At 47.3% G+C, this 27,651-nt stretch overlaps 1 protein-coding gene across 4 annotated transcripts in view; it reads right to left on the reverse strand.

The window, feature by feature from the left end:
• EXOC6B (exocyst complex component 6B) overlaps nucleotides 1–27,651 on the reverse strand; it is a 293,100-nt gene that overhangs the window by 207,731 nt on the left and 57,718 nt on the right. For all 4 annotated transcript variants that reach the window (XM_062574913.1, XM_062574912.1, XM_062574911.1 and 1 more), the window contains exon 6: nucleotides 26,123–26,327. In XM_062574913.1, coding sequence (XP_062430897.1) covers nucleotides 26,123–26,327 — 205 coding nt within the window. The remainder of the gene's footprint in view (nucleotides 1–26,122; nucleotides 26,328–27,651) is intronic.

Raw genomic sequence — 27,651 nt, forward strand, 5'->3', positions numbered from 1 at the left:
TTCACGCTGCTTGCTCCAGAAGCCGTGCGGCTGCGACTGCCCAGCGCTACGCCCGAGCCCAGGTACCAGCGCCCGCACGTTGGGTGCCACTGAGGAGCAACGTCCGTCCTGCTCTCGGCCCAGGCTGGCTCTTGTCCAGCAATGCAGGTGATGGTCACTATGGTCAAGTGGGCGCAGGAAGGATGTTGATGACTGTAACGTCAATTAAAAGTGAACCACGGTAAAAAACAAGGGTTTGGGGAAGGACAGAAAAGAGCACCAAAATATCTAGCATATGCAAAGAGGTTAATCCTACAGATGCACGTGGGACAAAAAAGGAAGAAGAGCATGAAGCTCCTGCAAGCTAAGACGCTTTGCACAAGAGGACAGGACAAGTGAAGGGCAGAGATGCAGGCAAAGATCTATTTTATCTCTTTTCTAGGAGTTTCAAAAGGTGGTTAAGCAAACAGAAAGCTGCTTCGATTGGCATTCGCTCTGCTGCCTCGCTCAGGGGAGAGAGAAACGTGCTGCTCATTTTCAGCATATTACAACTTAACCTGCTCCTTCAAGAAAGGAGATTCTGGCATCGCTGAACCCGGCGCGTACCTTTCGAGCAGGCATTAAACGGACGTCTCCAACACTACAAAGTACTTTCTTCCGAGAAATGCACTTTAAATACCTACTCAAGCACTCCCTGTTGGACGAAAACGTCAGAGGAACTTTGTAAGCTGTATCCCCTGCATACCAGAGAGCAATTTCGACTTACACTTCACATTTGCTTCACTGGTTTGTTCTTTTGTCTGGCAAAGTAATCTTTCAAATGAAGTGCTCAACCCTTTGTCCCTCCGTGCGGCGCAGCAAAAAACCATCTTTCATGCGCTGCTGCAGCACACAATAGGCTTTGTCTGGCTAAACAAAAGAACGTGGACTTCCCTTCAATTGTTTCCAGCTGTTTGATCAAGGTTTTATGGGATCAGGAGTCAACAGCAATCAGCGTCTGGCTACCTGCACAACACGCACTCTGGAAATCTGAGGCTTTGGGTGTGATTGGCAGCTCTAATTATCGCCCCAAAGGGAAACCCACCGCGCACACCCTTAGCGCAGCACCCTCCCTGGACCTTCGTTAGCCTTCTGGATGGGCTTTGAAGCCCTGGAGCCCCTCGCGCTCATCTGCTGTAGGCACCTCCGTTGACTCGCTCTACCGAAGACACGTCGTTCGGGCAAAGCTCCTCGGGCCAAAGGGCTCTTTCTCAGCACGGGGAGAAGCGCCCGAGCACCTCCCGTGGGATGCCCCTTCCCCGCCGAGCCTGCAGCCTCTTCCCAGACAGCATTCCCAGGCCGGGCTCCATCTGCATTAGCATCGGGAACTGCTGCGCTCCCGTGGAGGAGTCAAATTTGTTCAGGCGCAAATCCCGGCCAAGTGGATTCCAGGCGGGCTATTTCTAGAAGGCAAAAAAGGAAACTTTGCTGGCTTATTAGGACCGAGGAAAATCCTGAGTTTCTGGACTCGGAGCGTTAACAGGAGAGGTGAAACGATCCCCCAGTGGGTAGCACAACCCTGGGCCGCGCCATCCCAGCAACGGCTTTATGCTTCTGCAAATTAGCCAAAAAGGATTTCCTCATTTCAAAGTAGTTTTATTTAGGATTCAGCCTGACGCCAAGTTTAGAAATCAACTCTGAAATTCCTCATCTCGCCCTTCCCTACTCCCCCATTTCCTGACCAGACACTGGCCGTCCGAGGGTTCAACTTGTACATAGAGCTGTCAAACTTGCACAAAATTATCCAGAAATCTCAAACTCCAAAAGGAAGGTTATCTCAAACTCCTCCCTCAATTTCAACATTTCATACAATTTAACCTCAGTCCCAGACATACCCCCACACATTGCTTTTCCCCAGCTTTTCTTTTTGTTATACCATAAAGTGGCCACCAGTTAAAAATAATTTTTTTTTCTTTTTTTCTTTTAATGGATTGGAAGTTCCCTGAAACTTGGAAAAGTTTCAGCATTTAGACTCAAGTCTAAAAATGGTAGTAAAGTTGAATACTTCACACTTGGATTATATCAACTTTTAGTGGCAACACATGTATTTCATCCAAGATACCTGCACCATGCAAAGAAATAACGATGGAGAAAAAAATTGAATTTCTGCATGACTCTTTAGACCAGCAGTTGTTATAAGTGTACTAAAGAAAATTCCATCAAAAGTTAACACACATTCATTTACAGATATTATATAGAGATGTAATTTTAATTTATAAACCGTCTTCTTTATTTTGGAGCTAAAAAACGACCATGCAATACTGACAGTTAAGCACTGTCAACTTAAGGACTTGCTTAAGCCCCTACCTAGCTTCCATTACCATTTACTTCATGGAGGCATTACAAGCATGGAAAGTGCTTCAGCTCCTCATCTGCACATCAGAATCCCTTCTAATTTCTGAAGGCCAACTATTCGTCTACAGTAGGTCAGTGAGACAGCAGCAGAGCCTGGGAGAGGATGCTTCAGCAGAGTGCCTTGACCAACAGACTATCCACCCTTTCTGAATACTTGTGTTAATTCTAAAAAAACTAAAAAATTCACTGCCTCTATACTAGCCAAAAAATAATTTTGTCAAATGTGCACTCAGTTTTGCCCATCAAATTATTTCCTGCTTCTCTCTGGTGCCACAAGAACGCTTGGAGAGAAACCCATGCCCACCAGGGGCAAAGGACGCGTTTCCCTCAAAAAAGGATATCCTCCGCACCGACGTGCCATCAGCGTGCACTAAAGCCACACCTGGTCCATAAAGAATCCTTCCTCAGGATTCCTAAATCAAAGAAACCTGGAACAGCATCTGTGCGCCTAAGTAGTGATTAAAAACATTAAATTTATCATCTGTCACTTCCCTTCCAACTCCTCCCCTGTTCCCCAGTGTATAAAGAACCATTAGGCCAAATAGAAACAAAATGTCAAATGTCAGTGAGAAAAATCAAATGCGGAGGTATTCTAGAGCTGGTCTGGTGTAAGGAGCTACTTTCTGCTTTACACCAAATCTGTGCAGTTGAACACCTACAACTCAGCTGCCACCTACCAGACTTTCCTGTATACAAATCTCACCTCCTTGCCAACAGAAGTCATTAAAGAGAGAGCTGCATAGACCCAAAAAGGAAGCGATACTGGATTCACTTTGTCACCTGTAAAAACAGCCTATAAGAGCCACATTACACTAACGTACAGAATAACATCCATTGAACAGAAGGAATCCACGTGGAACAAGGAAGGAAGCGACTGAGCTGTCAATATTAGCAGTTCCTCACTTGTTTCTTGACATAAGCACATGATCAAAGCCCAAATATTCCATGGGATTAGCAAAAACCCAAACAGCACAAGAGCGAAGAGATCCTGCCCAATCCTTCAGGTATGTGCAGCATCAGCACCTGCTTCCAAAAAGCACATCAACACCTCCCTCAAGGTATGGCTCCACAGTCGTGCCTCTCCTAAAGGTGAGACACCCATGTAACACTTGATAAGCCCCAGGGTTTCATTTCTGTAGGCTGAGTGGGGATAACAATTCACCTTCAACCACCATGTGCTTGGAAATCAGATAGAAGGAGCCAGAACATCTACTAGTGCCACGTGCTCCAGCAACGAAGATGACTCGCAGCGACATGGGAATGAGGTGATCAAGAAGTCTTACATCCCAGGGCAAACCTGAGGACCGACAATCGTCACCGGAAGCTCCATCACAGCCTGCGTCTCCAACTTGCCCGTGTGGACCGTAGAAGATTACAGCTGGAGCACCAAAGCCCTGCAGGAGGCTGTAGAGTTTTAGAAGGTGAAGAACCAGATCATTTTTCTAAGGCTTCAGAAATAGTTGGTCTCCTTGAGGCCTGCCCAGGCTGTAAAGCTTGCTCCTTCTCACCCCTATTCCCCCAAAACAGTCCCTCCCAGGCAGTAACTCCAACAGCTCTGCTGTTTATCATTCTGCAGCTACAAGGGCTTCAGCTTCCAACACTGTTGATCCTGAACCTTTCAGACACATTAAACTTGCCTTACGAGGCACAATCGCAGCCACGTCTGCCAACATTTCATTCAGTCTCTCCCTAAAAGCAGCAAAAAGCATCTTCAAATGCCACAGCACTTTGCATCCAAGCTGGCGAGATTTCTGAAATATGGAAGACATTAAAGTATTCACTTTCTCTCAGAAAAGAATGAACATAGACCTATAAACAATGCCTTTAAGGCATTTCAGCAGCTTAATCTACACACGGCCTTTCTTTATTATTATTTTTTAAGTCAATCAGAAATCACTGGGTCCAGGAAGCAGTAAATGACAAGAATTTGGCTTAAAAGAGAGAAAAACAAATAAATACTTAAAAAAACATGGAAGTCACTAGCATTTCCCAAGCTTTGGTGTTTGTGATAAAGACTGCAAGGCTCAGCTGTACACAAGCTGTCCCACCCGTACACAGACTATTGACATTTCATTCCAGTGGCACCACGCAGACCGCCAACCTAGGGGGTCTGTCAACATTTCTATCAACAATAACTGTTCACAGGGGTTTATAAGGCAGAAAAGTTAATTTTCTCCAGCCTGATTGATGCTAAGTACATAAGGTCTCTGTCTAGGAGGAAATTATTAGTATTTAAAAACCACATCACACACAAAGAGGATTTATCAACGGTGCTGGAAGAAGAAAGCATGCAACACCCACAACCTGCAGTTCTGCAGACCATCACAAGGCACCAGTCAGCACACAGGAACCAACCCGCGGGGTCGCAACTCAGGCATAAACACCCAGCGAGCACTGTTTAGCCAGGAGCCAACATGCTCTTTAAAGGAAGACAAATTACTTCAGCCTATTTCAGTGGGCTGCGACAGCAAACTCTTCTTTTGTTTTTATTAAAAAACAGAAAAAACGAAGCACAGCATAAAGTTACCCCTCAAGGAGACTCTAAGGTGGGTGCACATCTTTGCACACCGGTGTAATGTGCTGCTAAAGTGCCAGCTGATACGTGGGCAGCAGCTGCAGCCAACGCGCAATGCAGCTGACAACTTTATTATAGAAAGAGGTTATAAAATTGCCTGCAGTGTGGTGTCCAGTGCCTTGGCCATATTCCCATATAAGCTTCAGAATTAGTCTAAATGCCTTCAGACACCTGGCAATTCTTCCACATCCCACATTTTAGAGGATTCTGTAAAACAGGAGAGTAAGAGCCAGACCTGGGCCACGCGCGCCCACAACAAATCCCATCATCCCTCTGCAGGAGACCAGCTTTTATTGTTGCACACGCGGGAGAGCTGATCCAAGTCTCGCTGTACCAGATAAGCTTGCATTCCAAGACAGTGAGATCAGGCGAGGATCTCCCCGTCTCCGAGGCCCAGTGCACAAAGCTCACGTGACTTCCAGCACAGCCCGCAAACTAAGATGTCCAGAGTTTCTCTCAGAGCATCCTTCATCCATGACCACCACAGCAGACCAGTCACAGCTAGGCCAAGCAGGTCCTCGTGCTTCGTGGAGAGCATGTGTTTCAGCCCAGCAGCACAAGGCAGGAAATTTGTCCTATGTAAAGCTCAAATTCTCAGCACCATGAGGAGCCTTCTAGTTATATCCACATACTTCCTTAGGACCCAAAAACTACTCAGCCTTCAGGCCATTAGAGCCATTAGGGCAACAGCACAAAGACAGTTGCAGTCCCACAAGAGATTCCACCAAAAAGACAGAAAATACAAACTAAAAGCATAACAAAATCTGAGAGAGGGGAAGTATCTGCACCATATGACTCTTGGAAGTATCACAAGAAAGGCCGACTCATCACTTCATAAAATCACAGAATAAGTAAGGTTGGAAGGGACCTCTGGAGATCATCTAGTCCAACCTCCCTGCTCAGCACGGTCACCTACAGCATGGTAGACAGGGTTGCATCCAGGCGGGCCTTTAAGACCTCCAGAGGAGGAGACTCCACAACCTCTCAGGGCACCCTGGACCATTACTCCATCACTCTCACGGGGAAGAAATTCCCCCTCACGGTCAGGCAGAACTTCCTGTGCTTCAATTTCTGCCTGTTGCCTCTTGTCCTGTCACACGGGGCAACTGAAAAGAGTTTGTCCGTGTCCCCCTGACACCCTCCCTTCAGGTACTTGTACACACTGATCAGATCCCCCCTCAGTCTGCTCTTCCCCAGGCTGAAGAGGTCCAGCTCTCTCAGCCATTCCTCATAGGTCAGGTGCTCTGATCAGCCCTCTGATCATCTTCGTAGCCCTACTCTGGACTCTTTCCAGGAGCTCCGTATCTCTCTTGTACTGGGGAGCCCAGAACTGGATGCAGTGCTTGAGATGAGGCCTCAGCAGGGCTGAGTAGGGGGGCAGGATCACCTCCCTCCACCTGCTGGCAACATTCTCCCTAATGCACCCCAGGAGACCATTGGCCTTTCTGGCCACAAGGGCACACAGCTGGCTCATGGTCAACTTGTCATCCACCAGCACTCCCAGGTCCTTCTCTGCAGAGCTGCTCTCCAGCAGGACAGCCCCCAGCTTGTACTGGTGCCTAGGGTTATTTTCTCCTACATGCAAGACTCTGCACTTGCCCTTGTGGAACCTCATGAGGTTCCTCTCTGCCCAAATCTCCAGCCTGTCCAGGTCTCTCTGAATGGCAGCACAGCCCTCAGGTGTGTCAGCCACTCCTCCCAGCTTGGGATCATCAGCAAACTTGCTGAAGAGACACTCTGTGCCCTCATCCAGGTCACTGATGAAAAAGTTGAACAGGATGGGACACAGTACTGAGCCCTGGGGGACACCACTAGCCACAGGCCTCCAACTAGACTCCAAGCCACTGATGATGATCCTCTGAGCTCTGCCTTTCAGCCAGTTCTCAGTCCACCTCATCTGTCCACTCATCTAACCCACACTTCCTGAGCTTGCCTAGAAGGATGTTATGGGAGACAGTGTCAAAAGCCTTGCTGAAGTCAAGGTACACAACATCCTCTGCTCTCCCCTCATCTACCCAGCCAGTCATTCCATCACAGAGGGCTATCAGGTTGGTTAAGCAGGATTTCCCCTTGGTGAATCCATGCTGGCTACTCCTGATCACCTTCTTTTCCTCCGTATGTCTGGAGATGACATCCAGAAGGCGCTGTTCCATCACCTTTCCAGGGATGGAGGTGAGGCTGACCAGCCTATAGTTGCCTGGGTCCTCCTTCTTGCTCTTCTTGAAAACTGGAGTGACATTGGCTTTCTTCCAGTCCTCAGGTACTTCTCCGGTTCTCCAGGACCTTTCAAAGATGATGAAGAGCAGCTTGGCAACAACATCTGCCAGCTCCCTCAGTACCCGTGGGTACATCCCATCCAGGCCCATGGATTTGTGGATGTCTAGCCTGCCCAGAAGGTCTCTAATCCTATTCTCCTCAACCAAGTCTTCCCTTCTCAAGACCTTCTCCCTCACGTCCAGGCTGCAGGATTCCTGGTGGCTGCCCTTAGCAGTGAAGACTGAAGCACAGAAGGCATTCAGTAATTCTGCCTTCTCTGTATTCCTTGTCACCAAGGCACCCACCCCTTTCAGTAGCAGGCCCACATTTTCCCGAGTCCTCCTCTTGCTGCTGATGTATTTGAAGAAGCCCTTCCTGTTGTCCTTAACATCCCTTGCCAGACTCAATTCCAACTGGGCCTTAGCCTTCCTCGCAGCATCTCTACACACTCTGACTGCATTCCTGTAATTCTCCCAAGTAGCCTGTCCCCTCTTCCACAGTCTGTGTACTTTCTTCTTCTGTCCGAATTCGGCCAAGAGCTCCTTGCTCACCCATGCAGGTCTCCTGCCCATTTTGCTGCACTTCCCACAAACTCAGCCCTCATGACACACTATCTGGAATATCTGGAGTATCTGGCCAACTGGAGAGACCACTGCTAACGTGGTCAGGGGCTGGAGCATTTGCTTCAGGGAGTCCGAGAAGCCTGGGCTGGTACAACCGAAGGAGAAGGTTTCAGGGGGGGACCTAACAGTCATCATCTAATAGCTGTGAGAAGGTCAGCAATAAGATGGAGCCAGACCATGCATGATAGGAAAAGGTGGGACAACAGGCATCGCTGACACAAGAGGGGATCTGACTGGGCGTAACAAAAACCTTTTTGCAACAAGAACAGCCAAGCAGTGGAGCAGGCTGCCTAGAGAGGTTTCTCTTCTTGGAGGTTTTCGAGATGGCACAAAGCCCTGAGCAACCTGGTCTGACCTCACAGCTGACCTGCTCTGAGCAGGAAGTTGGACTAGAGTCCTGCCAAGGCCCCATCCAACCTATGCTCTCTGAAGACCATCTTAGTGGAAGATTCATTGCAATAAATGGGACCACAGCATTTTGGAGGTAGAGTTTTGTTTTTCTCCCAGTTGAAAGACCTCTGAAAACAGATGAGCTGAATCATTAAAGCTGGGTTAAAGGCTGCCTCAACCCTCAGGATCTGTAGGCAGCTTCAGACACTCAGATGGAGAATGGATATTTGCCCTTACCTGCATGCCCAGTACAGCTTTGCTTGCAGATGCTTCACTGGGAATTTCATAGCACGTATTTCCGTGCATGTGCACACATGCCCCCCACACAAGCACATACACAAAATTAGATCTGCAGTAGCTGCAAATATAAGCTATCAAAGCTGCAGCTGCAACAACAGCACAGTGCTGTAAAGATACTTCAATAACATCTGATACATTAAATTTTAAAATGTCAGATTTACAGGGCCAACATCCCTATTTAAAAATAAAGCATGCACAGGTGGCTAATAAAACTGGACTTTAACAGCCACACTTGCAAAAGAAATTTATAAGAGTTAGCAAAGCTCATAGCCTTTCAATTGCATGTCAAATATTGGGCTCTCAAGAACTAAACCAGATTTCTTGTAGTCTCTGCCAAGTGCTTCTAGATATTACATGTCTGACATCAGTGAAACTCTAGCAGATACTAAGGGGTTAACATAACCTTCAAGACCAGAGACTTACTAGCTTCAAGGCAATGCCACCAACTCTGAAATAAAACAGAAAACATTTTTGCCAGCTTTGTTACAAATAAAAGCTTATTAAAAACATTTGCATTTGCTGCTAACAGGAACAGCACAAGAAGACATTTAAGAAACATTTGAACTTGTAAATACATAAAATTAATATACAACAAATTTCTTTGATCCAGAGGATATGAATTGCCTTTCCCTACAAATCTGTTCATTAATATTTCAATGATCCACTTATGTCACTACACTTGCCAGGATTTTATAAGGAAAATACTTCAAGTAACAAAAAGCATCTCTAGCTTTTACTCTGCCAATACACTTCTGGAAAGTTCACATATGAGGTTGATGGGGAACAGCAGCAACATGAATCTCTACAGAGATCACATGCGGTGCTTGCTGCTAAGGGGGCCAAAGACCTACTAGTATCACTTAATTTTGCCTCAATACCCCAGACACCAAGATTTTAGAGATCAAGGCATAAAATGAAATGGCTACACAGTTCACCTTGAAACTCATGGAGAGGGGAACCTAACTGAAGCAGCACGAGGCTCAGGTGCAGAAGCAAGTCAATGCAAGGTGGTCAAGAGCCAGCTGCTCAGCCTGTTCACATGACTAGTCTCTGACCTAGCAAAGAGATCTTCGGTGACTTCCGCAAACCTAAGCACGCTCAACAGTACTCTAGAGACCATCTCAAAAATTCCCGTGCTATCGTGCTCAATTACCTTGCATCCAAGTGAGGCAGGGAGGCGACACCGGGCTAGGAAGAAATGCTGGGGTTTGCATATTGCCTGGCACGCAAAACATCAGGAAGAGTCCTTGCACCCAACTGATCACAATCTAGATTGGATCAAAACTGAATATTTGTCTATTTTTCCCCCCTTCCCGCCCCTTGTCTCCTATAGAAGGTTTTGCAATGCTGTAAGAAGGAAGGGGAATGCTGAAGACAAGGTACCATTCAATTAAGTTACCACAGGGTGCACAGACAGTTGATCTGGTCATCTTCTTAGAGTCAACAACAAGCAAACCTGGAGACAAGAGAACACGCACTGCCAGGACAGCAGTGCGTCTGTGAGGCTAGGCAGATGGCGACCACAGCGCTTTCACAGCCGGCTCCCAGCCCTCTCCCGTCACGGGTGCAGCGGAACGAAGTCTGAACCAGAACAACGAAGAAGGAAATCTCACACCGCGCTCTTCCATGCTGCCACGCTTCCATCATAACCAAGTTCACCAAGTTTTCACTATTGAAGAACACAAAATAGCAATTAATATTTTCAGTTTTAAAGAAGGACGGCCTATGAAAACAGATTAGTGGCCCAGAAACTGAGGGGCAGCTGTCGAGGGAGGAGGCCATAGCGTGAGATTCAGGACCCATGTGGGATTCTCACCTTTAGCTGCAGAGTTTGTGCTATAAAAGGTGGACTGGCATTTTTTTGAGCCCATGAGCTCTGAATGGGGCTTGGAGAGCAATATTGCCAACATACTCAAACCTAGGTAGACTACCCATGAACTTATTAACTCTTTCTTTCCTGAATCAACTCAAAATCAAAGATGAGAAGGAAGTCATACCACCAGATGGGAGGCTGGCAAGCAGTGTTTCTGTGACAGCAAGCAGCACTGTATCAAGCAAGGGTGGGAGTCAAGAAAAAGAAACAAAAAATGAGAGAAGTAGGCAGAGGAGACGGAAAAAAAAAAGATAGTAAAAAGTTAAACAAAATTACGTTGGAAAGCAGGAAAATCAACTAGAGAAGGAAACACTACTCAAAAAGAAAAGAAACAGAAGACTGCATGGACATTCACAGAAGAATCAGGCGATACAAAAGATCGCAGGTCCTTGGCTGGCAGGGCAAAATCTAGCAGAAGAGACAATAAAAAATAAATACAGACCCAATTTAAGGTGTCTCAGCAGCTGGGGTGAGCACGCCATCTTACACACCCCCAAAACAGCTGACAAAGTAAAAATCTTTCTTCACTAGAGAACTCACACTCACGGATGTAAACTGGACCTTTCTGAAACCTCCTGCCAGTGTTCTCCTGAAGAAGGATGACCAAGCTGCTCAAAATCACAAAAATGAATGCAGCCAAAGTTGAATCATCAGAACTGTCTGGGGAACGGGCACCAGCAATGCTAACAGTCCCCATTAAACACCAAACACCCTCCTCATTTGCCATTACTGGAAAGTGCTTTTGTTATTGACTGGAAATACTGAAGCCTACCACCAAAGGTGAACAGCTTCAGAACAACTTAGGAAAGCCATTCTAAGCGCAGGAAACCCCTGGAGCAGAGGATGCTCTAAGAAGCAAGGCTCTTTCATTCATTTACTTTTAATGGGCAAAACAAAGAAGAAATCTGGTATAGGAGATGTACATAAATCAGCGTACGAGCAGAAAAAGGCAGCTAAAAAGCCAGTCGGCCACAGTATTGCCTACATACACCAGCACCATCAGGTTCACAGGAACTAACTCACTCGGGCTCTCTCACTAGGAAACTTTTTAAGCAGTATCATGTCCCTGCACATCTTTGTCCCACTTCTTCACATGCAGCAGCGGGTTCTGCTCTGAAATCTGTGCGCGCTTCCCTAGTTATCGCACTGATTTAATCACCTATCTGCTCCACACCCACAGCATGTGCACAAGAAACCCAAGTACGCTCTAGCACACTCCCTTTCATGAGTCTTCCTCTTCCAACAGAATATTTTCTAAGTGTTTGCTACTCCATTCCTTCCTTACAATCGCTTCCTACACCCTTCCTGAAGTTTGCCTAGGGCACAGGCAGTCCTTTCACCCACTCAAAGCACAGAGCTGCACGCTGTAGCTTATAGAGCAACAGGAAAATATTCAGCTAGCCCAATGGGCTTATTGCAAAAAATGCACCAGCCTGCCCCCTCAGCCTTCCGTACCTATTTTTAAGTGTCTTTTTGCAAAACTCAGCATTTAGCAATACTCTGAGATGCCAAAGGTTACCCACGATGTGCTGTTTGCACAGAGAAAGGGATACGTATGACAGCAGGAACAGGTCAAGACTCTCTTTTCCGCACCCCTCAATTCTGCAACTAAGACAGGGTGAAATCTTGATCTAAGTAAATACTTTTATCTCAGTGTCATCATCTCCAAAATAAAATAAAAATTAACTTTTTGTGCATCTCCAAAGAAGCTCCTGCAGCTAGCTATTAAGCACCATCAAGATGCACAGATAATATTTAATATATATCTCAGAGGACATAAACCACTCCAGCACTGAAGATATGTAACCAGAGCACAGCCGGGGCAGACCCGGAGCTCTTTACATCACCCGCTGTCTGCCGTGATTGAGTGCATGTGCTGCCACAATCCTGTGCTGGCACGTAAATCCACTTCTCTCTCACCAGCGGGCCCAGCCACGGTTTGACGGTACCTGCCTTCATTTATTCTCTCGCTTTTTTACATCTGCTCAGTGGAAACACAAAGTTGAAGGACATGACAGGGGAGAAGAGAAAAAGAAAAAAAAAAGACGGGGGGGGAAGCACTATTATTTCCATATGAGTTTGAAAATAAAGAGGCTTTAAATGAAAATACCATATGAGCAGAGGGCTCACATTGGACCTATAAGCACTCGTGTGCGTGCACCACATAGGAAGGACGCCCCAGCAAGGCTTTCCCCCTTCCAGTGCCCGACTCTGCTGAGACGAGCACTCAAGCCCTGCGCTGCAGCGAGACGTTTCTTTGCATGTCATTTGGCAGATGCGGTCGTGGGGCCCTGCCAATTTACCCTGCAGCCCTCCGTTTTAATCAGTATCACATAAAGTTTAACACATGCTTTGAAATGTGCACCAGATTCAAAGCTTCGCCTCAAGGGGGTCCTGCTGAATAACACATACCATCCCGGCCGCTGCTCCTCCAGCAATTATCTTTCAACTCTGGCTGAACCATTAGGACTGTCAACGCCAGCACGCTGCCAACCAGAGGAAAGGTTGTGGGGTCAGAGCTGCAAACAAGCCTCCTCGAGGCTGGAGCGCGCCGAGAACGGTATGGGGTGTTTGTTTATACTGCTGTCTGCTTACCCGGAGAACTCCCAGGGCGCTTGTTTTATGGGTTAGCAGAACTACAAACAGTGTTAAGAGGGACTGAAAGAGGTTAGCAATGAAAAGGAGCATCAGCCTCCACGAGGCCCCCCTGGAAGGCAGAGAGGTCCACACTGTCCGCGCCTCGCAACCAGCGACGTCGCCGAGCACTGGGAACGCCACGCGGGCCCCGAGTCCCTCGTCTCAGACGCCAGGTGCCACCGGCTTTCTCCATCGCCCTGTGGCACCTCAAGCCCTCCCAGCGTTGGTTCTCCTGGCCAACAGGTCGCAGATAACATGTGCCTACTGCACCGGGCTGCTACATGCAAAGTGCTAAGATGCTAAAGACTAAAAATCAGTAACTTTGATTTGGATTTCAGCAGAACTGGAAGGAAAAGGTTCTCCCTGCTGGTACATTCAAAAGCAGGTTTTTCAAGCAGCTCCTATCAGCATCAAAGATGCTACCAAGAAGCTCTGCTCCCAATGGTAATTTTGGAGAAGACGGCGGGGACTCTACCCACGGGCAACCTGCTCATTGCACCATTTCTAATAACCACTTCCTTGCCACATCTGCCAGCTCAAGTCCACCCAGGGCATCAACGCTACGAAGCAGGATCACGGGGCTGCACTTCCCTCGCCTGGCTCCCGATCCCAACGCTCCCGGCCAGCAGCCGCCCTCGAACGCGGCCTCTCCCCACCTTTCTCAGCGCGATGCAATCGCTTCGCTTATTATCTCGCGACGAAAGCAAAGGGCGGCGCTGCCAGAGCAGCTCTACGTTGATCCTCCCGATCCGACCGCAGGCGACGGCAACGAGCCCGCCAAGCGCGTCGGAGTGGCGAGGGCCGAATTCCCTGCTACCCTCCAACCACCTCCCGGCGCAGAGCCGCGCGTCTCTCTGCAGTCGCTTCCGTAGCCCGGGATGTTAAATCACAGCCCGGGAAGGAACAGAGGGCGGCAAAACAGCACTTTCTCCATATTAACGCAATCGCTAAGGCGAGGAATTCCTTCACCGGACAGCGTCAGGCAAAACCTCTGCTGCTGCGGCTTTCCTACCGCAAATTCTCACTGATGGGAAAAGTTACGGTGAGGAGAAAAGCTCAAAGCCAGAACCGGCGGCAAGCCCGGACAAACGGCAGACGCGGCAGCGAGCGCGGGGAAGCTCGCTCTTCAGGGCCCTCTCCAGGCCCCCTCTCGGGGCCGCATCCCCCCGCTCATCCTCCCTGCCCCAGCGGCCGCTCCTCCGCTTAGGGCGAGGGGGAAGCCACACGCCAAAGGCAGCGCCTGGCGGATCGTCCGCTGACATACGGTTGCGAATCCTTCTCAAACGCACCAAGAGCATTAGAATTAGGTCCTCACAAGCTGCTACGGTGAAATGACATCTTTTGGAGCAACCCTTGCCCTACGGACGCTGGAGCCAGGGACACAAGCCGAGGCAAAGCCTCCTCCCGCGCACCACCAAACGCAAGCAGGTTCTCACACGCTCCGTATCCTTTAAATGGTCATTTTCCTCTGACTGTGATAATTAAACTACAATTTTCCTTGGAGCATCCGAGCATACTACAGGTGGTAGTTTCTCTACTCTGTTAAAAAAATGACCTAGGAGATTCTGGTTTTGGTCAGCATCAACTTGTTGGCAGAGGCAGAACCATCCCCAGCCTCTACAAGGCCCATAACGAACAGAGTATACGTCAGTTCAGTTCCATACTTGGCTTTTGGGGAAATATTTCCCTAGATTAAAACACCTGGCAAGGGGAAAGCAAACCATCTCCTCCCCTTCTTTTCAGGCTAGAGGGACTGAAGCAGACACATACTATTACGTCTTTGTTTAGTTCCCTCTACTGCAGGGAGACTTTTTAAGTGCTACATTTTCCGTGCTAAAGCAAGCTCCCAGCAGCAGGCAGATGTCTGGTAGGAACATCACTGCCCCTTGTGAAAAGCTATGGTGAATGGCAGCAAGATGCTCCCAGCAGCAATACCCAATCCTCAGGTTATGGATTCTCCTGAAAAATGCAGATAATTTTTTTTCCCTTCACTTAAACATCTAGAGTTACTATATAAGCACAGCCCTGTGGGATCCAGCCTCAGGAGAACAGGACACGCACGTGACACTTCCCAGCTTCACCCTCTCCCTGTAACTTCAACCAAGAGTTTGTGGACAGCACAGACTGAAAGTCTCCCGAGCCCACAACAGGGAAATGAAAAAGCTACAGGAAAGCAGTATCTCACTTGAGGAAACTGCAAAGCGAGACATCCATCTGCTCTCTTCATTTTTAAGGGCAAAACTGCCCTGAACTCCAACCACCATGAAAACGAGGACAGAGCTCCCCACTTACCGCCAAGCGCTGCACGACGCTTCCAGCTACCCAAAGCTGGATTTTAGATGATCCAACACAAACCGAAAAGTAGCGTCATCATGCAGGGCTAAAGCACCGCATCAGATACGTATTTCAGCATTGCCTTGGCACCACTTCTCCTGCAAAGGGTATTCCTCCCTTACCCAAGGGCGGTTTTGATTTCTGACAAAAATAAACCCTTCTGCTATTATCGGACCCTCCAGGCCTGGTGACAAGTGGCTGGAGGCTCCCAAATTAAATAAAGGCAGTCGTGCCCCTGAGTCCTTCCTTCGGCAGCCGCCCGCGTGGAGCTGCCCACCTCTAGGAGGAGGAGAGGGGGAAGAGGAGCAAAGCTGAGCTCTCCTGGAGTCACCGACAGGCATTTTTACCCACAAACGAAAGCTGTTCCAAATTTGCTGTATATGTGAATTAAAAGAATATGTTGAGAGGCTGAAATGACCTTAACCTGTCAGCAGAACTTTGTATTCAAAAAAAAAAAAAAAAAAGAAAGAAAGAAAATTATAAGAAATCAGAGCTAACAGAAGTCACGGGCTGCTAAAGCACGTCACTTTGCGATTTCTGCATACACCCGTTTGCAATTTGTATAGTCGTGTCATGCAGAGGGCAAGCAACAAGCCCAAGCACTCCAAAGGCCTCTCCCTGAAAACCAAACCATCGTACCCCTGCTACGAAACACACTCCTACTCGCATTTTTCCTCTGGTTAGCAGCCTGCGCTCCAGAACTCCCCACTGAACTGACATTATTTCACCTAACTACTCCCTTTCCCACCCCTCACAAGTTGGTCATGTCCCGTAAGCTTTAAAAGTTCTCCAAAGTTTTGCAGCAGTTCCCTGTCCAACTGGCAATATCGAGCAAGACACACTATCCTTCAAGTGAATAGTAAAAAATGAAGTCTTGCTCACTTGTGGTCCCTAAAATGCTGAAATTAAGACTAAACAGGCAGCGGACATTATGGAGAATTCACATTGGAATTGAGAGATCTTCTGCCTTGAAGATCTGCTCCCAAAATGACAGGTTGACTCTAGTGCTTTGAGCAAAGCGCTAGCACCCATTTGCACAGTGGCATTAATGATTCAACATGTTTGCAAACTGTTTTACATCCTTGGATGCAGCATTGGGAAGGTACGTGAAGACTCAGATGTAAATGTCTCGTTCCAGAGGTGCGCTGGCTCCCAAAACCTCACGGGCTTCTTGACCCTGAATACAGTCAGGCACCGGGCCAGAGTATCCACCAGCTGGAGAAAGTACAGGGAAATGAAACCACCCCATGCACACCATAAGAATCTGTCAGCAAAACCACTCAAGGAACTGAAACCCAAGGGAAAAAAAATCAGTTAATTTAGAAAGTTTATTAGCAGCTATATTACAATAAGCCTGAGACACCGAAACGAGAAGCAAAGAATTTCTCGTCCGAGGCAGCGGCATCCTGATGGGAGCAATTCTCAGCATTTTTCTGAGCAAGCCTCATTGGCACCACCTTTCCCCAAACCGTTCTCCGGTCCAGACCCCCCCGCCGCCTCCACATCCTTTCCCACGCGCGCTCTGCCAAAGCAGGCGCGCCGCCCGCCTCGCGGGTCTGACTCCCGTCCGCGACGTCTCACCTCCAGGGCTGGCGCGTCCGCTGCAGCCCGGCGCACCGGGCAGCGCCTTCCTTTAAACAGCTCTCGGGCTGCATAATTAAAACCAGTAGAAGCAAAAATCAGTGAGAATTATGATGCTGAAACACCTGCAGTCCAGGGTGGATAAAAAAAACAAAGTTTAACAGCACCTCTTTCCCCAGCTGCAGCTTAATAACTGTAGTAGCAACTGCTAATGGCCCAGCAGAACAAGCAAAAGATGGTTACGCCCCAGCCTGGCGCTTCTCTGCTCCGCTAGCCTTTCTCGGCAAGCTTATGTGTTACGACAGTTGGAAGATGAAGGCTTTATTTCAAGAAACATCTCTGGGTTTCCAAGGTTTAAACAGATCTAAAAGGCAGCCACCCAAAAAGTTGGTCTAGCATCTGGTTGCCCTGTAGTTAAACTCTTGATTTTATGATGCAGCCATGTCCACAAAACGCGCTGGATATGCTACTGAGGATAACGCGGTCCCTGTGGCCATTAGTCATACATATGCTGAAACAAAAAAAGGCCCATGATTTAGCAGTTTCATTTTTGAGGTCATAAAAAGAATTCAGAGGAATACCCATTTATTAATAAAGCTCCTATACAGTATAAATTTTAAATGCCGACTTAAAGGCACAGAATTCCTCTTAAACAAACAGAGAAACCTTCCACAAAAAGCCAGGAAACGTTAGAAAAAAAAAAAAATCTTTTACGATAATAAGCACATTTGCACTCAAATTATGCGATGTGGGAAGGAGGAGAGTTAAAGCACAAGGAAGCACAAAGACCTCAAGCGAGGCGTGCTGGGGAACAAGAACACGCTTACGTCTGCAGAAACCCATGGCCGGCTCCCGAGCGCAGCCCGCCGGGCGCCTCCGGCCTGGCCCCGGCGGAAACCTTCGCCCAGACCCCCTTTTTTTGTTTGTTTAGTAGCTGCAAGTTTCCTAGGGCCAAGAAAATAAATCGTCTGGGGGTGTTTCATCTCCCAAACATACCCAGGAATGCACTGGATTCTCCTAAGCACTTGCAGCCTTGAGAAAAGGTATTTGTAACTCGGAGTAGGTCTCTTCAGCTTTTAGATTACAGACTTTTTCCAAAATGTTTTAATCCCATGCAAAAATAGCATCTTTCTACTGTTTTTCTCAAGTCGGTTTGCGCAGCAAACGATGTTGAGGATGAGCGACTCGAAGGCTTCTCCGACACTTATCCATCCCTCCCTTCTGCGCTGCAAACGCCCAGCGGAAGCAGCTGCTGACAACAACACTTCTAGCAAGTCGCTGAAGCTGTTGCAGAACTCGTGCAGGTTTAACAGCGACATCTCCGCTAAACAGCCTGAGCACAGTAACGATTTCTCTGCTACGCCAGAACATCGCCTTTTACCGCTGCTCCATCCACATCATCCATCCAAAAGCTGCAGCTGAGAACATACTCTGCCATCGGATTTTTAATGAAAACAGCCCCAGAATACACATCTCCCTCCTTAATACAGCAATATAACAAAGTAGACAAGTAATAGCATCAAAGATTAAGAAGCTCTTGTTACAGAATTTTACCAGAAAATAAGTTTCGGCTTTACAAACCTGCCCAGAAGGGAGGAAATACTGTCTCCTTATCCTGACTTCTGCTGCGTAAATACTCACCGCATACTCAGCCACCAGCGTGACCCTTATAAAAGGCTCTCCTCCCTGCATTTGAGACCATAAATTTTCCTCGTTTTTATTAAACAACATTATTTTACTTTTTGTGCTTGTTAAAGCAAATCTCTGGAACAAGAGACCCTGTTTAAAACATCTGGAAGTTCAGATCTAAGGGATCCTTTAGCAGGCAGAGCTTTGAAATACGCTTCCCTGGGAGCCAAACACAGGGATCTTCCGAACACTAAGGACTCCAGGTTGGCATTGGCGCAGACAGCCTGCATGGCCGTGGATCCTATGTTTTAACTGAGGCACATGCATGACCTTTGGAGAGCATCAACTTCTGCCAAAGTGCTGCCACGCCGAAGGAGGACGACGTTCCCTGCACAACGCGGTTAAATCTGAGTTACTCTAAAACACACAAAGCAAAAACAACTTCCATATGCACCGTAGAAGATCACATAAAGTTAAAAAACGTCAGAGAGGAGGATAATTAAGAACACTACACAAACGGCATTTTTCAACCTTTTCCCGGGCCAGCGAAAGGCCACCGAGCAGTCCGTGGAGCGGCAGGCGTCACCGCAGCGCTGCGGGGAGCTGCTCCGCTCCCGCGGCTCGGGGCAGCACGCGTGGGTTTGCCTCTAAAACGAAGAGCAGGGAGGGGACAGCGCTTCCCAATCCCGCTGAAATCGCCAGGTGCCACGTCTCTGCTTTCCGCCGCCGTTCCGCGTAACGAGCCTGACGAGCCTCCCCGGGTTTTCGCAGCTCCGCAGGCTCTTGTTAAAGCAACCTGGCACCGGAGAGCCCCAGAGACCGGAGCTCACGCAGCCTCCAGGAGCTAGGTCCACCTTGACTTTAGTGGGACCACGCGTGGTAGAGGATGGGCAGAGACGAGAAGAGGACGTTAGTGAGCAGGAAGATAGTTGCTCTCACTGAACACCATTTCTTTGCTCTCTCAAAAAAAGAAAGAGAGAAGTGGTTGTGACCGCAGTTTCTGTGAGCAGGGTACGCCAGCTCCCAACACTGGCATGTTGGGCACCCCCAGTTTTGTTCATGGTCATCACGGAAAGTAGCAGGCAGCAAAGTCTGCAGCTGAGCTGGCTTTTTCACAAATGCAACCTTTCAATTTAAGCTAAACATTCCTCTAGTTATTTAAACAACAAATACCATGTCATTTACCTTTTCGCACAAAAGAGGTTTAGGAGCTTTTTGCACTGGCATTTAATTCCAACTTGTGTGCAAATTCAGTTTTCAGAACCACATCTCCTTAGCTTTTGCACATTATAACTTAAAGGGTATCCACAAAAATTAGCTGGGAGCATTTTTGTTACAATACCAATGTATTCAAGGTGACTTTTTAAAAGAGGTATTAAAAAAACAGCTAACAGATTTTCAGGACTCATCACCAGTAGGCAGCTTCTGCTCTGCGTTCCTACTGGAAACGCACATTGAGATTCAGTTACGCTTGGAAGAACAAACCATAGCACAGAGCAAACAACACAGAGAAACTCGCAGACCTGAAGCAATCACCACAAATCCAGGGAACTCAAGGTCAGAATTGAATTTAAATCCAGACATACCTAAAATATTGAAGCACACAGCCAGGCACTCAACAGTCTTCCCACGGCCCTTGTAAAGGCACAGCACAACATCCCGGCAGCCACAGCGAACGTCTATTAGCAACTATCAGCCGCAGTCCGAGCGGCTGCAAAAATACCTCCTCCCGCGCTTCTCATCCGCGGGATTTTGTCTTGATAAGGCCAGCTGCGTCGGATCCTGTGCTACACCAAAGCACAGCAAGGCACAGCCCTGGCACCGCGCACAAGCACATATGCTGCAGAGATCTTAGCCAGAGCTAAAAAAGCTTGGGCTAATATGGGCTCTCTCTCCAAGCAGGCAAGAAAGCTAAGCACAAGGCGAGACGCAAAGTCCACTACGCTCCGACCACCGCAAGTCAGGAGCACCAGCTCAGCTCTGGCATCGCGTGTGAAGCCAGAAGTCACTTATGCAGGTTTGAGGCTTAAATTCTTTCAAAGAAGCCGTTGCCTTCCTTACAGAGCTACTGCTAGCGCATGTTCAGAAGTGATTCGTGTTCTTCCGATGGACATCAGAATGGCACTCCTGTCAAAATCGGATTAATATTTCGATTGTGCACTAAATTGCATCGCCGTGCAATTTTTTTTTGCCATGTTTTTGAGAAGGGTTTGCACACACTCACATCAGTGGCTGTATTTTCTGCCACGCTGTAGGAAGACATCCCTACACAGACCTTGCATTATACTGCTCAGAAAGGACACAGACAACACCGGTCACCAAGAAAAGTAAACGTCACCTTAAAAAAAACAACCAGACAAGCCAAAAAAAAAAAAAAAACACACAGCTGAAACATCAACCCATTTCAATTTGTACCGGGAGATCATCACCTATTAAACATCAGCTTTGACAGCACGTCCTACTGAGGCTATTAAAAAAATAAGAGCAAGCTGGTTTGCCTCCATCTATTTGCAAGGCACGCTGAACATTTTGGCTCTCCTGACAAAACTTTATCCGATAATGGCTTTTGGATTGGTTATTCTTGGCCCCCTGTGTGGAAGCATTCGCAGTACTTATGCTGGAGGTTTTGCATGCTGCACCATCTTAAGTGACCTCTTTTGCATGCCTGACATATTTCAGACGTTAAGCTAGATAATAAAACCACATACCGGATATCAGCAAGTGTTAATAAGATGTAATTCATTCCTGGCAAGGCCAGGACTCAGATCTTAAAAAAAAAAAAAAAAAAAAAAAAAAAAAAAAAGAATAAAACACACGCAGGTTCACAGGGCCAAAGTCCAAAACAAGTTCAAATGCACTGAGCTACTCCTGTCTTTTCAAGCGCTGTATAATTAACAGCAATATTTGGAACGGAGCAGATTCCCCTAGAATTGCAGGTAATAAAATTCAGATTTATAAAAGGCGGCAAGGAATCATTGAGAGCTCATCATTTGTACACGGAGAATACAAACTTTTGCAGCACTCTGCAACATCCTTCCAGTTCCTGCGCACGGCCGACCCCAGGAACGTCTCACTTGACTTCACCCCACCGCGGGTTTCCTGTCCAAAAGAGGGGCCAAGGCGCTCCCTGCATCTCTGACTGCCGGCCAGAAACGCAGCAATGGCTCCGAGCACTCCAAGACAGATCATTCTGATTATCACAAAATGAAATTTTCAGCTCTTGTCATCATCGGCCTCAGATTTGTAATGTTACAAAAACATGATTTCCTTTCGCCATTGTATCAACCTCTACTCCATTCCCGCTGGTGAAATCAAACAATTTTAAAAGAATTTATATGATGCTAATTTAAACCGAATGTATTTAGCTGCCAATCGCAGTTCCCTGACTCTCCCAGGCCTTCTGCCAGCGCAGCTCGGCTCCAGAGCGGCTATCTATCACCAGCAGCAGGCTGAGCAAAGACAGCCAACGAGGCAAGAAGGGACGCTGGCAACGCGGGCAGAGGGAGCGCAGCCCTCCGCAACAGCCCAATTCAGTCCATAGTTTATTAGCATCTACGTGGAAGAAAACAAAAACTTTTCCACTTCAGTATTTTTCTATCGAAAACATTCAGACACCCAATCATAGAATCAGGAAGGTTGGAAGGGACCTCTGGAGATCATCTAGTCCAACCTCCCTGCTCAGTACAGTCACCTAGAGCATGGTAGACAGGGTCGCATCCAGGCGGGCCTTGAAGATCTCCAGAGGAGACTCCACAACGTCTCTAGGCAACCTGTTCCAGTGCTCAAGCTCTGATGTACCCATAACAGAGACAATTGCAACATCCAAAATGGCTGTAAATGAGCAGAAGGTGGCAAAGGACCAAGAATTTCTGAAAGTGTGGAAGGCACTCATGGCGCGGGGTGGGAGAGGGAAAGAAGGAATGCAGAGTCCAGCTAAGGTTAGGTCAAAGTAGTCACTGTACCAGTGGTTGAAGCACTATCTAAAGTTGAAGAACAAAAACTGAATTTAAGGGAAGCCCAAAACATTACTAGCTGAAATCAATTCTAAGGGGCAGAGGCTAAGAGCAGAGAAAGTCTAATATCCAAAAAAAGAGAGGGGAAAAAGAACAGACAGGAGAGATGCTACAGAAGAGTAAGGAGAACTCACTCTTCTGAGATTTTGCCGAGATGCATAACCATCTACTGGCTCACACCAAGAGCTCAGATAGGCCACTACTGCAAAACCAAAACCAAAGCAGCCAGCCCCTACTGAACCCTCCAACGCCTCTCACGATGATGCAATTTGGCCAAGGAAGTGGAAGGGTGAGAAATGGCAGGAAAAACACCAAGACAGAACTCATGGTGGAGAAAAAGATCCCAGCAGAAACAAGCGCAACTTCTCTAACTTTGCTAGATGGTAAAGAGCCAGACTTCATTATCAATGAATAATCTTCAGCATGGATTCACCAAGGAGAAATCATGTTTAACCAACCTGATAGCTTTCTGTGATGGAATGACTGGATGAGTACATGAGTAGACAGCAGCAAATATTGTCTACCTTCACTTGAGCAAGGCTTTTGACACTGTCTCCCATAACATCCTCACAGGTAAGCTCAGGAAGCACGAGTTACATGAGTGGACAGTGAGATCGATCAAGAAATGGCTGAAAGGCAGAGCTCAGAGGGTTGTCATCAGTGGCGTGTAGTCTAGTTGGAGGCCTGTGGCTAGAAGAGTTCCCCAGGGCTCAGTACTGAGGCCGGTCATCTTCAACTTTTTCATTAATGACCTGGATGAGGGCACAGAGTGCCTCCTCAACAATTTTGCTGATGATCCCAAGCTGGGAGGAGTGGCTGACACACCCAAGGGCTGTGCTGCCAATCAGAGACCTGGCTAGGCTGGAGAGTTGGGCAGAGAGGAACCTCATGAGGTTCAACAAAAGCAAGTGCAGAGTCCTGCACCTAGGGAGAAATAACCCTAGGCACCAGCACAGGCTGGGGGCTGACCTTGTGGAGAGCAGCTCTGCAGAGAAAGACCTGGGAGTCCTGGTGGATGACAAGTTGACCATGAGCTAGCAGTGTGCCCTTGTGGCTAAGAAGGCCAATGGTCTCCTGGGGTGCATTGGGAAGAGTATTGCCAGCAGGTGGAGGGAGGTGATCCTGCCCCTCTGCTCAGCCCCAGTGAGGCCTCATCTCAAGCACTGCATCCAGTTCTGGGTTCCCCAGTACAAGAGAGAAACAGAGCTACCAGAGAGTCCAGCATAGGGCTACGAAGATGATCAGAGGACTGGAGCATCTCCCCTACTATGAGGAACAGCTGCGAGAGCTGGGCCTCTTCAGCCTGGAGAAGAGAAGACTGAGGGGGGATCTGATCAACATGTGTAAGTACCTGAAGGGAGGGTGTCAAGGGGATGAGGCCGGACTCTTTTCAGTGGTGCCCAGTGACAGGACATGAGGCAATGAGCAGAAACTGAAGCACAGAAAGTTCCGCCTGACTGTGAGGGGGAATTTCTTCCCTGTAAGAGTGACAGAGCACTGGACCAGGTTACCCAGAGAGGTTGTGGAGTCTCCTTCTCTAGAGATGTTCAAAACCCACCTGGATGGGTGCTACATGCTCTGGGTGACCCTGCTTCAGCAGGGAGGTTGGACTAGATGATCTCCAGAGGTCCCTTTGAATTTCAACTATTCCGTGATTAGCTCAAGAGACAGAAAAATCAAGCTGCAGGTATGGTGCAAGCTCTTCCTAGAGAGCAGAAGGAATGGGAGAGAGGGAAAAAACAAACAGAAAGAAGCATTCAAGTGCTTCAAAAGCTCAAAGGGGACAGAAAGTGCAAAGCTACAGAACAGTAGGATCAAAAGACAGGAGCAAGGGAAGCACAGAAATACCTACTGGAGGTGACAAGGGAGGATTTTCTCAGAGTTGGTCTGCCTAAACAGGCATAGAAACATGGCTGAATTTGCACATCTGCATCCTCTCTCTTCCCAAGTTCTCTCTGCAATTTGTGCATGATGCTATTAGGTTTAAATAACCAGTCTCGCCCTCCCAGTGGCATGACAACACAACTGGAAAATAAAACAAGACTACACAACATCTGCATCTTCTTATGTCTCTGTAATTGGTAAATATCCTTAACAGAAAATATAAAGAATTTGTTTAAAAAGCAGCACATTCACTTCATTAATTGAGCATCAAAAGACAAAAAGAAAAGCTTATTCCTTTCAATCCACAGAGCCACAGGAACCAAATAATAATCATTTCAAAAGTTCAGCTGCTATAATAAAAGAAAGAGCTTTTTGTAAACAACCAGTGCTCTAAGGACTGTTGCATCAGGTAAATTCAGAACAGTAACATCCCTAGAAATAAAGACAAAACATAAGGAGGAGGAACCTTGCCAGACATCGCCACCACGCACGTGATGACATCCCCAGTAGGCCCCCAAGATCATGGCCATGTTTTCTGCAGCTTCAGAGAGACTGACTTGATTTAATGTAATAACTAATAGAGGTTAGCAAACATCTTTGTCGAGTCGTAGAACAGCATCTGCTTATAGCTCTATTAATATAAGGGGTTTGTTTGTTTTCTTAAAATATGAGATTGAGAAGACAATAACACAGCAGATATGCTGTAAATAAAATCAATTAATAAAAATCCTCAAGACAGAGCATTTTATAGAAAGAATGGCGTTTGCAAGACAGACAAGTGAACTCGCCCTATACCTCTAAGCCTGGGCGTAACAGCACGATTTTACATTTTGTGAAGGGTTACGGCAAAAGCCCTTCCCATAAATCAACAAGCCCCATCAGTCAATCACTACCAAGGGAAGTGGTTTACTGCTCAAGAGATGCAACATTTCATTACCAGAGAATCTGAATTTCATCGAAATAGCAAAGCTTTCCTTACAGATAGTAAAAGCAATACTCTTCAGCTGTAATATGAAAACCTGTTTTGAAATTCAAAACTAGAATATTAAAAAAAACTTGGAATTGCTTTTTTCTACTTAATACATACATGGATATGTACAATTAATCTGGTTCATCTTTTACAGATATGAACTGCTAGGCAAATATAAAAAACACAACAAAAGTTTTACCTAGTGTTTGAAAATTAGTTCAAGATGAAAAAAATTATGATTAATATGTGTATTTCTATTGCTTTACCCTGAACCTAGTAAATCAACACTGGTGTGTCTAGGTCTCCCAGTTTTCACCATGCACAGAAGCACAAATGCCCCTGCTGCACCAGGTGCAGAACACACACTACGCACCCCAGCGACACATCCCAGCCTCTGGGTACCAGGAATCTACGGCAAAGTACAGGTGGGGGAAAAAGAGGGCAAAAACGTATTATTGCTTTTCAGCAATAAAAAAAATGGAAAATAAACTCTAGTAGCAGCCACAGAACAAAGAATCTTGCTGTTTCACCACGCAACATAGTTACTTCAATATTTAAAATAAGGTTATGTTGAAGTCTTCACTGCCTTCGCGTAGGAAAAGTAGAGCTTAGTTTAGCATCACCGTGATAGGCCTTTCTTTTTCCAAAGAGCAACCCCCACTACCACCCAGCCCGAGTCCCTACCTGTTTCATTGCCGTCTCTCCAATCTTGTCAGAGTGCTTTCGGATGCTCTCCAGGAAATCCTTGAGGTCTGACATGGAAACTTCTTTTATCTCTTCGCGCAGTTTGGGAATATTATCCACCATGATCTTGCAGAAGCGGTAGTGGCTCACCTGGGGCAGGTACGTGTGCTCCAGGTGCTCCAGCGTCTTCAGTGCAGGGTAGTGCCTGGGGAAAGCAAGTGAAGTAGATGCAGTCACTCGAGGTCATGCCTGTCCTGCACCCGCTCAGCGCCATTGGGCCCATCGCCCCGACCTCCCTTCCTAACACATTTCCCAGGTGAGGGGGGTGCAGCGGGTGGGTGTACGTGCACACCAGCACCCTGCAGTCAGACCGCAGGCCACAGACAATGCTACAAGGAAAAGGACCAGTTTCAACTCAGTTTTCCAAACTCAGCCTTAAGCAGAGAGAATTAAATATAAGATACAGTAAGAGAGGTTTGTGGTATGGGAGAGCCTGGTGAAAAGCAACAGCTGAATATAGAAGCTCACAGTCTAACAGATCCACCTGCTTGGGGCAACAGAACTGTGACAGTTTCATCTGACATGTTTGATAGCAGCAGAAGGAAAAATAGTGGTGGTGAGTCATGGGTAAAACAAAGCGTGCTGAAGTCCTCAACTTGTTGTAACACACTGCTTTGCACCTTTCTGATGTCACTTAAAGAAACAAAATTTGTATAAGAGGTGCAAATGTTTGGCCCTACCTTTACCTTCCCTAGTTATCCTTTGCAGATCATGCAGAAGAAGCCTACGCGAAACACAGGAAGTTCTACCCGAATATAAGGAAGAACTTCTTCTCTGCAAGAGTGACCGAGCACTGGACCACGCTGCCCAGAGAGGTTGTGGAGTCTCCTTCTCTGGAGATATTCAAAACGCGCCTGGACGCAATCCTGTGCAACGTTCCCTAGGTGACCCTGCTTGACTGGGGGAGGTTAGATTAGACGATCTCCAGAGGTGCCTTCCAACCTCCTTCCTGGGGAAAGCGGGAGCATGCACATGCACTGTTTGCAGCAACAGGGAGCTGTTCCAAAAGGAAGCCGAGTGCCCGAGGAAACGCAGGGCTCTGGCACTGCCGGAACGGCTTTTGCGAGCAGGTTTTACGCAAGCAGCACATGCCAAGAGACAGCGTGGATCTGATGGAGAAGAAAAAAACGCTATCGGAAAACCACCTAGGAAGTATTAACAGAATCTACAGAAATATGTTCATGACTAACGCCAGGTCACGGTCTCCTCTAGGGTAAACTAATGCAAGTCTAGCTCAGACGACTCCGTCGGGAAACAGATACGGCGTTCTTCAAAGCAACACCAGAGAGAAGGAATAAAGCAGGCAGACAAATCCTGCCTGCGATCACCTGCCAGTTACACCCCGAATCTGGGGGAGAGCTGGAGAAAGCATTTAGTCGTAAGAAACGTATCCCTGAAAAAGCCTGGCACTTGAATCCCCACTCGAAGTTCTTGCCTAAATTCCCACCAGGTCCACAGGGAAGTTATTT

The sequence above is a fragment of the Rhea pennata genome, chromosome 4, assembly GCF_028389875.1.
Source record: "Rhea pennata isolate bPtePen1 chromosome 4, bPtePen1.pri, whole genome shotgun sequence".
NCBI classification, from domain to species: Eukaryota; Metazoa; Chordata; class Aves; order Rheiformes; family Rheidae; genus Rhea; species Rhea pennata.